This window comes from Xyrauchen texanus, chromosome 23, assembly GCF_025860055.1.
Source record: "Xyrauchen texanus isolate HMW12.3.18 chromosome 23, RBS_HiC_50CHRs, whole genome shotgun sequence".
In the NCBI taxonomy this organism is placed as follows: domain Eukaryota; kingdom Metazoa; phylum Chordata; class Actinopteri; order Cypriniformes; family Catostomidae; genus Xyrauchen; species Xyrauchen texanus.
In genome coordinates, this window is record NC_068298.1 from 35,662,291 (window position 1) to 35,675,423 (window position 13,133).

The 13,133-nt window shown below is 34.3% G+C and overlaps 1 protein-coding gene across 1 annotated transcript in view; it reads left to right on the forward strand.

The window, feature by feature from the left end:
- The window catches only part of LOC127617034 (TBC1 domain family member 2A-like), a 33,062-nt gene extending 26,800 nt beyond the window's left edge, over positions 1 to 6,262 (forward strand). Inside the window, exons 12-14 of the mRNA XM_052088898.1 lie at positions 1,947 to 2,132; positions 2,329 to 2,450; positions 4,583 to 6,262. Coding sequence (XP_051944858.1) covers positions 1,947 to 2,132; positions 2,329 to 2,450; positions 4,583 to 4,784 — 510 coding nt within the window. The 3' untranslated portion in view covers positions 4,785 to 6,262. The remainder of the gene's footprint in view (positions 1 to 1,946; positions 2,133 to 2,328; positions 2,451 to 4,582) is intronic.
- Positions 6,263 to 13,133: the final 6,871 nt, after the last annotated feature.

Here is a 13,133-nt window from a genome sequence, read left to right on the forward strand (position 1 = left end):
ACAAGACCAGTTGGGACTTTGCAGCCTCTGTAGGTGCAGTTTAATAGAATTGGTGCTATTTTAGTGCATTTCTATCTTTATACTGTGAAAGGCTTTGTCTGGAAAATGTTAATAAAGCATTATATTTTTACATTCTTGCCTAAAAATGAAATATATGAATTTTGACAGGAAAAGAAGTATAAATAGTCAAATGTCTGTACTTTCAAAATTTGCAGTGAATCTTGATTAACATGAAGAATTATGCATAATAAAAAAATATATAATAGACTACTAAATGCAATTATATAATATATATATACACTCACCTAAAGGATTATTAGGAACACCATACTAATACTGTGTTTGACCCCCTTTCGCCTTCAGAACTGCCTTAATTCTACGTGGCATTGATTCAACAAGGTGCTGAAAGCATTCTGTAGAAATGTTGGCCCATATTGATAGGATAGCATCTTGCAGTTGATGGAGATTTGTGGGAGGGCACGAAGCTCCCGTTCCACCACATCCCAAAGATGCTCTATTGGGTTGAGATCTGGTGACTGTGGGGGCCATTTTAGTACAGTGAACTCATTGTCATGTTCAAGAAACCAATTTGAAATGATTCGAGCTTTGTGACATGGTGCATTATCCTGCTGGAAGTAGCCATCAGAGGATGGGTACATGGTGGCCATAAAGGGATGGACATGGTCAGAAACAATGCTCAGGTAGGTCGTGGCATTTAAACGATGCCCAATTGGCACTAAGGGGCCTAAAGTGTGCCAAGAAAACATCCCCCACACCATTACACCACCACCACCAGCCTGCACAGTGGTAACAAGGCATGATGGATCCATGTTCTCATTCTGTTTACGCCAAATTCTGACTCTACCATCTGAATGTCTCAACAGAAATCGAGACTCATCAGACCAGGCAACATTTTTCCAGTCTTCAACTTTCCAATTTTGGTGAGCTCTTGCAAATTGTAACCTCTTTTTCCTATTTGTAGTGGAGATGAGTGGTACCCGGTGGGGTCTTCTGCTGTTTTAGCCCATCCGCCTCAAGGTTGTGCGTGTTGTGGCTTCACAAATGCTTTGCTGCATACCTCGGTTGTAATGAGTGGTTATTTCAGGCAAAGTTGCTCTTCTATCAGCTTGAATCAGTCGGCCCATTCTCCTCTGACCTCTAGCATCAACAAGGCATTTTCGCCCACAGGACTGCCGCATACTGGATGTTTTTCCCTTTTCACACCATTCTTTGTAAACCCTAGAAATGGTTGTGCGTGAAAATCCCAGTAACTGAGCAGATTGTGAAATACTCAGACCTGACACCAACAACCATATCACGCTCAAAATTGCTTAAATCACCTTTCTTTCCCATTCTGACATTCAGTTTGGAGTTCAGGAGATTGTCTTGACCAGGACCACACCCCTAAATGCATTGAAGCAACTGCCATGTGATTGGTTGATTAGATAATTGCATTAATGAGAAATTGAACAGGTGTTCCTAATAATCCTTTAGGTGAGTGTATATATACAGTACTGTGCAAAAGTCTTAGGCACATAATATGTTTCACAAAAGCATTTGTCTTATGATGGTTATTTATATCTTCAGTTTTAGTGTGTCAATAGGAAATATAAATGTTAGACTCCCAAACACTTTTGGAAAAAGAATAGAATAAAAGAACAGGGAGCCCTGCAACAGATGTCATTGTCCCACTGATTTATAAAGGGCTTTAGTAAATATATAATATGGACTGAAATTCAGTTTGAAATAAATAGCATTGTTGTGGCAGAAAAATATAGCATTGATTAGACAATACAAAACGTGGCTTAAGAAATCAATAGTGTTTTATTCTCATATCATTGAACAAGCCTAAAGTTGACTGCAATATGTATCGCATCAATGTGTCCATTTCTTTCTTCTTTCTTTCTATAAATATAGCAATATATGACTATTCTTTTTCTTTGCAGGCAGATCAGCATGTGTTAAAGGATCTCATGTGGGAAAAGCTGCCTCGACTAATGGCCCATCTGGAAGCTCATAGAGTAGATGTGTCACTCATTACTGTTGAATGGTTCCTGGTGTTGTTTGTGGAGAATTTGCCCAGCCGCATATTGTTTAAAGTGTGGGACGCCTTCCTCTATGAGGGCACCAAGGTACCGTTCATCTATGACAAGCTATACGTGGAAATACATTTAATTCCCTAGTAGTGGTGTAAAGTATAAGAGGTTTGAGATTTCAAACAATGAATGTTAAACAAATGTTTTTGTGACATTAAGAGGGAAGAATCAGATATTATGATAAACCTACATTTCCCAACATTGTATAAAACAGAATAGGTCTTTTTCACAGGTGATATTCAGGTATGCACTGGCTCTGTTCAAATACAGAGAGGAGGACTTCTTAAAGATCCACGATAGTGTTGAGATATACCAGTACCTCCGTCTCTTCCCAAATACCATTGCAGATGGAAGGTGAGATGAATGACAGAAAACAGAACAGAGAAGAAATGATTAAGAGGGAAAGAAACAGAAACCAATATTAGTCTGAGAGTGTAATAGGAGTGAAACAGTGCTATAGTCAATCAACAGTAACTGAAAACAAGCCTATGTATATAATGCATTCAAAATGTATTTTTAAAGCAGTAAATTCACTTATAATGCATATTGTAACTTATTACATCTTTTCAGAAACAATTGTAACTACAGTTATGTTATAATTCTTACATATTCATGTATTCACCTTTAAAAAGTGTGAAGAGTGTATGAGTATAAACAAAGAGTATGTATAAAATGTATAATACCGCTCTTATTATTTGTATAATATTGTATTATATTTCTATAGAGTATAATAAGACTAGATTATTATAAAAACGTACAAACGCGGTTAGTTATTTAGTTAAAAACTGATTACTGTGCGCATTACAGCATAAGGTATTATGAATGCATTATATTTATACAGGCTTCATAGAAAGTGTACAAAGATTTGCTCTTTATTTCTGCTTTCATTTCTCATTTTCTGTCTTACTCTCTTCTATCTATGATAAAGGAAGCTGTTGCTGGTATTGAAATTGTAGCAATTTCTGCAATAGACATCAGCATATATAATGAAGTGAGCCATGAAACAAAGAATCTTGCGTGTATGAGAATGCAGCTCTCACACGGGACTTGAACATGGGTCAGATGACTGTATGATGCGGCTATATTTAAACGATGCCTTTGACACCATGTGCATGCACCTGCATCCTATTTCCAGTGCATGGAAAAACACAAAGAACAAAAGCTTTTTCAGGGAGTCTTTCCATTTTGATGGAAATACATATATCATTGGAGCAATTAAAAATCAGATTAAAAAATTATAATATTTTTTGTTTTATTTTGTTAAAAGAAAAAAAAAATATTGGGATATTACAAAAGTTAAAAACAATTAAAAGTGACTACAGAACCATCAAGGAAAAGTGGAAGTGGTTCGACCAAATGGACGCCATCTAAACCGGCGAGTAATGAGAGTGCCCTTGACTCAGCCACAATGGAGGATGGTACATTTAGTTACGTTAACTAATAACTGAAAAAAGGAAAAGTATTGCAAACAGATAATGTTTTTAAGGCTTTTCTGTTCTCAGACAATTTAATTGAAATGAGGTATTTTCAAGTTCTTTCATAAAAACAAGAGAGAGGTTTAGCATTTAGATATTTAGATTTATGAATGTGGATCTTGGCGAGTAACAAGATCAGATTAATTACATAAAATTGACATTTTTGACAAATTGTCAAAAAAAATGTCATTCCTAATGAATCCTAAAACATCTGGCCAGAACATTTTAGTAAAGGGACAAAACCAAAAAAGATGCACTACACTTTCGTCAGAGTTGACACAGAAAGAGCAACTGGAGGGAAGATTCATTATTTTAAAATAAATCTATTTTACTTTATTGGTTAAAATGAAGAGATGTGGAAGCATCCACACTTTTTTCCAACAGATATTACCTACTGCATTATTCCAGTAAGCAGTCACAGGTGGTAAAGTAACAATTTCCTGCTGGAATAATGAACGGACTGATCTATTATTATTTATGTAGGGTGAAGCAAAACACAATTTACCAACAGGGTTATTAACCAAACTCAAAGAGACTGGAAGTAGAGATTTAGCATCTCTCAATAAAACAAGAACACCTGATGGGATTGAACCCATCACTATTTCTTTGGGAGAAACAGGAAACTGAAAATGATCTAGAAATTCCTTATATGAAAACAACAACGCTAAAAGCTAGCGGTTGTGTTATTGTTTTGGTCAGTCTTTAAGATGATGTCACGACAGTAGAGACGGCGCAAATATGATGATCAGCCTATAATCCCACCCACGTTGAGGAGGCACTAAACTGCAGTGGAAATGCAAGCTCAGAAAAGTAAAGCGAGTAGAGTCGAGTCGAACCGTAACGTGCCGTGGAAGTGCCATAAAGTACTGTTAGAAATGGCCTTAAAAATAAGCTTAGCAATATATATTATTATTATTTTATTTTTTTATTCTGGAGTGAAACATGACACAGATATGTGATTCATCCTTTTGTTTACTCACCACTCAATATACTGTCTTCCTCTTTCCACAGGAAGCTTACGAGCATTGCCTTCAGTGACATGAACCCACTGCCCATGAAGTTGCTGCGAAACCGTTGCTCTGTACATCTGGAGCACCTCCGTGCAGAGATGAAAGAGCTGGAGAACTTACAGAAAGCATACAAAGCTGAACATGTCCAGTGCAAAAGTAAAGAGCTGGATACACTGGCTAGTGAAGATGATGAAGACGTATAAAATGGCAAACATATGCTCTTTAAGCAGCTAAAGCCTTGAATTCTGAATGAGAAACACTAAGGGATAGTTCACCCAAAAATGACAAATATGTTACCATTTACTCACACTCATGTTGTTCCAAAACCATATGACTTTCTTTCTAGATGACACAATTTTTAAATTTGGGTGAACCATTTCTTAAAAACAAAGCACATATGAATTGACAGGAAGGATCAATTTAAAGACTTTATCAATAGTGTCAGAAAAAAGCTGCACTGTTCTCAGTATTTGGCATTTTGAGGCCCTACCAATTTGCACGCACCCCTCAGCATATAGTTTGAAGATGTTGTACTGCACTGCTACTGTATATAAGACATGTCAAGTCTGGGAGTGAAGTATGATTATTATTATTTATTTTATTTTTTAAAAAAATCACATTAATTTGTTAAAAATAAAATAATAACTTTTTTATATTTTAAGTAAAGCCTGTTTGAAATACTGACACCTGAAGAAACGGTCACCCCCACATTTTTTTTTACTTGAAAAAATATATTTATATATATATAAATCAAACAAATCAACCAAAACTTAGTTCAATGCTACAAACAACTTTACTGCAGTTATAAGAGCTAATAGCTCATATCACATCAGAGTAAACTGATGTATTGCCTCTGATGACAGGAACGGCCCATTCCCCTGTGTGGCAAGAAGCACTGTTCCCTGAAATGAACATAGAAATTAAATACTCACAATCTCATCTGGTTAAAAACAGTGGCTTGTCACATAATAAAGCTATTGTTTATCCATGTTAAGTCACATGTAATCTAACACCAAACAGTTCCTACAAAAATGGCTCAATGTTTTAAAGAGTTAGAAAAATCCCAGGTCAGGAACATGCAAGTCATCGATGTATGTGTGTGCGCAGTGGTTTATGGGGTTTGCTAGTTTGGCTCTGTCTCTTTCTAATACACACTGACTTCTAAGATTTATGTCACAGATGTTACTGAGAACTTGATTTATAAGTGATTTATAAAGGAATGGGAGAGAAAAAAAGTGACAAAACCAGCCAACCAGTTTTCAACCAGGTGGTACAATAAAGTTTGTGCTCTAATTAAATTTGGCAATACAAAGTGTAGTTGTGAGCAAAAGCCAATGTCTGAGGACAAGATCCTGTCCCAGCTATTACAACTATAGTAATGTCATTTTCTCAAGCAGTAGTTGCCCTTTTGTTCTGACCCTAAATCAGTTTTTCTGTCTAAATTGTTTTGAGTCCCAAAACACTGATCTTAGTTCAGCATGAAAGGGTGAATCTCAGGTAGCCTATCAAGAACAGGTCTCAATTCATCCCAAAATCAAAAGAAATAAAGAAATTAGAAATAAAATTTGCATTAAAATATTATGCATATTTTAGGACCAAGGACATTTTGCATTGTGCATTATTACTTACACAATACATGGCAATTAACCCATTTCTGTAATGAGAAAAAAACAACAACAATAAACACCCTCATCTCAAAAAAATGTTTTGTATTGTACCAATTCTAATTGTATACCACATGGTAATATTAATTGTACTACATTTAAATAACTTTATATATATATATAAAAATATATATATATATATTTAAAAAATACTGTTATAGTACTGAGAACCTAATTACGATAACTATTGAAAAAAAAAAAAACTCAAAAGTAAATTATCCTGATGAATCACATTTTTACATAAATTTATAAAACAAAATTAGATTAATAAAACTTATTTTAAGGTTTAATTTAAAATACATTTATTAAAGACTATGCAATTCAATTAGATGGACATTGTTATAAAATTGACATATAAATCTTAAAAAACATGCTTAAAATATTTTAAGTTCAGTAAGGAGGATTTGGGGGAGAAATGTATTTAACTGCCAGAAAATTTATTTCAGAATGCAAAATAATACTAATATTTATAAAATAAACAGAATTGTGAAATTCATCTTAAAAGGTCATTTCCAAGCATATTTAAACAAACTATTAGTTCAGTCATGAAGTTTGTTACCAGATAAAACTATTGGTTGTATAGCCAGAAACAGAAACATCTCAAGGAAGTTTTGTTGACAAAGATCTTCAAATATTTATGAAACATCTCTATATTGAATGCGCTAGAAGACAGTTTTACCTATAAATGTTTTTTTTTTGTTGTTGTTTTTTTTACAGATGTCTTTCTCTCTCTTTAAATGTTTGCCATCTTAGTGCAATATTTAACATGCTTTGAGCATAAGTTTTGTGAGGCAAATTATAATTTTTCATATATTATTTTTTTTTAATTCATGCTCTTAATATCTCAGCACATCTTAAGTACAACTGTGTTCAATTCTGATTCCTCCGAAAAGGTCGTTGTGGTCTTCTTATTTTAACACAATTCACAACATTTCCCTCCAATACAAGACACAAAAACATGTAATAATGTAAACTATCAAGATAGCCCATATAAAGAATAATAAAGGAAAACAATCCTCAGTCAATATTTATCAATATGTAGCAAGACATATTCAAAACACCCATACAAAAACTGCATTACACACATATTTGCCAAGTCTGACATTTGCTAGAAAAAAGACAGATAAATTAATAGATAAATGAATAGATGCAAATTCCTAAATGTATATATATATACACACGCATACAGTACCACTTTGGTCTCTCTCTCTCTCTCATATATATATATATATATATATATATATATATATATATATATATATATATATATATATATATATATATATATATATATATATGACAGACAGAGAGAGAGAGAGAGAGAGAGACCAAAATGTTATCTACCATGTTGTAGCTTTTTGATGGGTAAATTCAATTACTATAATGGGAGCTGTTACCATTCCATTCATATGCTATTCTGAGGTTTTCATTCTGGGGACCCCTCGGATCCGCAAAACAAATTCGGAGAAAAGAAAAAGTGTTTTGTTCTATTATTTTATTTTACAGACAGCCATAGTAAGAACTAAAAACAGACATAAGAAATTTCATTGGCATATAATTTCAAATATTTTGGAAAAAAAGAAATCTTTGTAATTCACTATTCTCTATAAATACATATAATTTTTACATTGAATTTGAAAGGTTTCTCTTCTGGTTTATACATCTAACATTACACCAGTTTAATCAGAAGGGAATATTTTCCAGATTATATGTTTTTCATTTCATTGGCTTTCGTACAATGACAACAGTAAAAAAAAAAAAAAGTCAATTATTTAATTTTGCAAACTCTTTTGAATACTCCATAATAGCCAGTTCAATAATTGTAATAAACAAGTGGTTCCTTGCAAGGGGATCATCAAATTGGGAGGTCCTTTGTGTCAAACAGTTTGAAAACCCCTGCAGGGGGCGACATTCACTCAATTGGTTAAGGCAAAATTCGAGCTATGTGCGCCCTCGTCTCCATATAATACATTATCACTGCAGTGTAACAAAAATATAAGATGATTCTTTCAAAATGTGTTAAATGATTAGGAAGACTTGGGTTTGATGCAGATATGAAAGTTAGTGCCGCTATATAGGTTTTATGTACTTAGCATAAAGCTACCGAACTCTCCAGGGGCTGCAAAACCAAAGGAAAATTAACCAACAAATGAGACATTTAACAAATGAAATAAGAAAACCTGCAGGATATATCAGTTCATCTATGTAAACGCTAATATAAGCACATATTTGCCAAAAGGAAAGGCAAGATTTCGTCATAAGAAATTGAACACAACAGGGCTTTTATGCTATTAATCGTGGTTAGAAGACGCTCAATTTCAGTCAAATGCAAAACAAAGACACTTGTGCTGAGACAAAGTCATCTTTTACAAAGATGTAAGAAAACCACATTGCAGCATCAAAATTTCCTCCACTTGTGCCGATTTATGAACCGGAGAAACGTTTCTTTGAAGGAATTTTTCTATCATTGCAGGACATTAGCTCAGAGGCTAAAAACAAGCTATATCTGGGAGGTTAAACAGGTCCCAAAAAGTACTTAGAACACTTTGAGGTGCTTAAGTCACACAGAAACAAAATATTAAACCAAGTGCATCTACAGACAAATCATACCAATGCTTTTCTAAACCATTTTTGCAATTACTTTCAACCAATTGGTTAAGATGAATTTGAATGGACGCAGCCTACGAATTACATTACTCTCAAGTTCAGAGCCACTACCACTTATGGCGCACATACATCACGCAGATGTCTTTTTTCTGTCTGTGTTTTTACATCTGAAAGACGTTTATTTTTTATTTTTTTAGTTTGCTTATCTACAAGACGTTTCCTCTCAGATTTCAATAAGACATTCAGCAGATGTCTTGGAGACGTTTATGATTTAGAGTGATTATAAATCTGAGCTTTTCAAGATATTTAGCAGATGTTAACTTGAATGCAATAATGCTTTCCAGATTAAACACTCCACAAGGTTTGAGAACAAAAAAAGTTTTCATGTCCCAGATAGCACACATATATTTGAAGTCAGAAGTTTACAAACAGCTTAGCCAAATACATTTAAACTCAGTTTTTCACAATTCCTGACATTTAATCGTAGAAAACATTCCCTGTCTTATGTCAGTTAGGTGTGGATCACTACTTTATTTTAAGAATGTGAAATGTCAGAATAATAGTAGAGAGAATGATTTATTTCATCTTTTTATTTCTTTCATCACATTCCCAGTGGGTCAGAAGTTTACATACACTTTGTTAGTATTGCCAATTCACACAAATTGTGTAACTTGTGTCAAACGTTTTGGGTAGCCTTACACAAGCTTCTCACAATAAGTTGCTGGAATTTTGGCCCATTCCTCCAGACAGAACCGGAGTAAATGAGTCAGGTTTGTAGACCTCCTTGCTCGCACATGCTTTTTCAGTTCTGCCCACAAATTGTCTATCGTATTGATGTCAGGGCTTTGTGATGGCTACACCAATACCTTGACTTTGTTGTCCTTAAGCCATTTTCCCACAACTTTGGAGGTATGCTTGGGGTCACATTGTCCATTTGGAAGACCCATTTGCGGCCGAGCTTTAACTTCCTGACTTATGTCTTGATATGTTGCTCCAAATTCCCACATAATTTTCCTTCCTCATGATGCCATCTATTTTGTGAAGTGCACCAGTCCCTCCTGCAGCAAACACCCCCACAACATGATGCTGCCAACCCCATGCTTCACGGTTGGGAAGGTGTTCTTGGCTTGCAAGCCTCACCCTTTTTCCAATAAAACAATGGTCATTATGGCCAAAAAGTTAAATTTTTGTTTCATTAGATCAGAGGACATTTCTCTAAAAAGTAAGATCTATGTCGATATAGGGCTCATTTACTGTAGATATAGATACTTGTCTACCTGTTTCCTCAAGCATCTTCACATGGTCCTTTGCTGCTGTTCTTTGACTGATTTGCACTTTTTGCACCAAATTATGTTCGTCTCATAATGCGTCTCCTTCTTGAGCAGTATGATGGCTGCGTGGTCCCATGGTGTTTATACTTGCCTACTATAGTTTGTACAGATGAACGTGGTACCTTCAGGCATTTGGAAATTGCTCCCAAGGATGAACCAGAGTTGTTTCCTGAGGTCTTGTCTGATTTCTTTTGATTTTCCCATGATGTCAAGCAAAAAGACACTGAGGTAGGCCTTAAAATACATCCACAGGTACACCTCCAATTGACCCCAATCCAATCATCTAGCCTATCAGAAGCTAATTGTCTAATTGCCTAAAAGGCTTGACATCATTTTCTGGAATTTTCCAAGCTGCTTAAAGAAAACATCTGCTAAACATCTTCAAAAGATCATATTTAAAAACATTCAATATCATAAATCTCTAAAAGACATCTGCTGAATATCTTTGTGAAATCTGAGAGGAAAGGTCTTAGATGTAGCGCAGATAAGCAAACAATCTAAAAAAAATATGTCTTCCAGATGTAATAACACACACAGATAAAAAGACATCTGGGTGATGTGAGTGCACCATCAGGGGTGCATTTAGTTTTCATTTTAAACGTCTATCATTTGAAACCTAACAAATGTCTTTTTGTTAAGTGATTTGCTTGCAAAGTGTATTTGTGCCATATTTATTATCGAATTAATGCCATCGGTTTGATATTTTGGTTTATAATGCAGAAAAATGTTTAAATGTATATTTTTAAATGCCATTCATAACCATAGTTACAGCAACAGTTGATTTTAGTTTAAAACTGTTCTCTTTGTTCTATATTTCAGTATAATGTAACCAGGCCAACATCTTACAACACTAACAGTAACAAGAAAAATAGACCAAGTTTTATCGTAACTCAGAAACAAACAAAAATCACCAACATTGGAGGGAAACCAACCAACCTTTTCATACAAAAGTTAAATGCAGGGACCCTTGACTTCATTTTCAAGCATGGTAAAATTATTTTGTAAAATAACACGGCTGAACATAAAAAGTAAGAAATAAAAAGCATAGATGCTTCAGTATTTAGGTTAAAAGAAAAAAACATGTGCTGCAACAGTATGGTTTTTTTTTCCATTTACGCAAAGAAAACCTATTAAAAAAAGGTTTGTTATGAAAACTTTACATAATAAAAACAGTGACATTATTAGACATTATTAATACTGCGTTTCACTAGATGGCAACTGTTTGTTTTTTTTTAGTCTTATAAAAAGGACATCACTACGAAAAATGCATCAGGCTTTTAAAATATGCAGCGCTCCAATATAAAGTGCTTCATTACATTGTTATCTCATTTAGTTTTTTACAGTTTCTTATTAAAATATTGTATTCCCTGGAGTTAAACCATAGTAAACATGTTACACATTGGTAAAAATAAACATTTTGGAATGTCTTTAAAAAGTCCCATGGGCTGATTTAGGTCAAGCAGAGCTTGTCCCGGGAGCCTACAGGAAAGAAACAAGTTATTAAATTCTCATAACTTCCAGAAAAACAAAGAATTAACCAGAGAACATTAGGAGGAAATCCAGTTCATTAATCTTCAAGCAGCAGAATGAAATGCTCGCCCCTGCCCAAACAAAAAGGGTTACAAGTAAAAACTGGCAACGCAAAACTTGAAGCAGGTGTGAGAAGCCATGCATTGCTGAGAGGATGTGATGTATGCAAAGCCCGTCTTGAAAGCAGATTCTCATATCTGTAATATGTCAACACCATTTACAGTGAAACATTAGGTATACATAGGTAGTTGACACATATCGTCCATTTCAACATAATATTTACATGGGAAAGTGTATATTTTAGATGCTGTGATCATTTAATTTCCATTTCTAGAAAAAAAAAAAATATTTTACTATAAAAATGTACTGCAAAACAGTTACAGTAAGAAACTTACAATGGAAGTGGATGGGGCCAGTCCATAAAGGTTAAAACACAGTGTTTCAGAAGTATAGCCACAAAATAGGAACACTATCACACTAAAATCATGATAACATGCATAAACTCACTTGATAACTTTGTCAGTGTAAAGATATATTCAATATTACAACTTCATTGCTATGACGACAACGTCATAAATCACGTTAATAAGAATAATGTTTACATCTTGTGGCTATACTTTTGAAGCAGTTTTATTTGAATGTTTATGGACTGGTTTACTTCTATTTTAAGTGCTTTACTTTAACAATGATTTTTAAATAAACGAGGGACGAGTTGAAGATATTTTCGGTGGTAATCAACATTATGTTAGAAATTCTGTCGATTGAGCTTAAAGGGATAGTTCACCCAAAAATGAAAATTCTCTCATCATTTGCTCACCCTTATGCCATCCAAGATATGTATGAGAATATCTCAGCTCTGTTGGTCCATACAATTCAAGAGAATGGTGACCAGAACTCAAAAGCTCAAAAAAGCACATAAATACAGCATAAAAGTAATCCATAAGTCTCCAGTGGTTAAATCCTTCAGAAGCTATTTTATACGTGTGGGTGAGAAACAATCAATATTTTAGTCCTTTTTTCCTATAAATCTACACTTTCACTTCCACATTCTGGTGTGAAAGTGATATTCCCCTTCTCATCCACCTACTGGTCAGGGTTGGAGAAATAAAGTCACAAAAATGAGAGAAATTGTTTTTGTGAATTTTCATTTTTGGGTGAACTATCCCTTTAAGTTGCATTGAAACCAGACTATTTCTTTAATATGAGGTCATAATACTGCATGCATACAAGAATGAGCTAAATGTTGATTAAGTGGATGGTTCACACAAAAAATGAAAACTCCATCATCATTTACTCATCCACATGTCATTCCAAACTGTATGACAGTCTGTCTTCTATGTAACACAAAAGGAGAGTTTTAAAGAACTAGTGCTGGTGGACCTTTTCCATGCAAGCTTTCAAGCTTCAAAAAAGGATACAA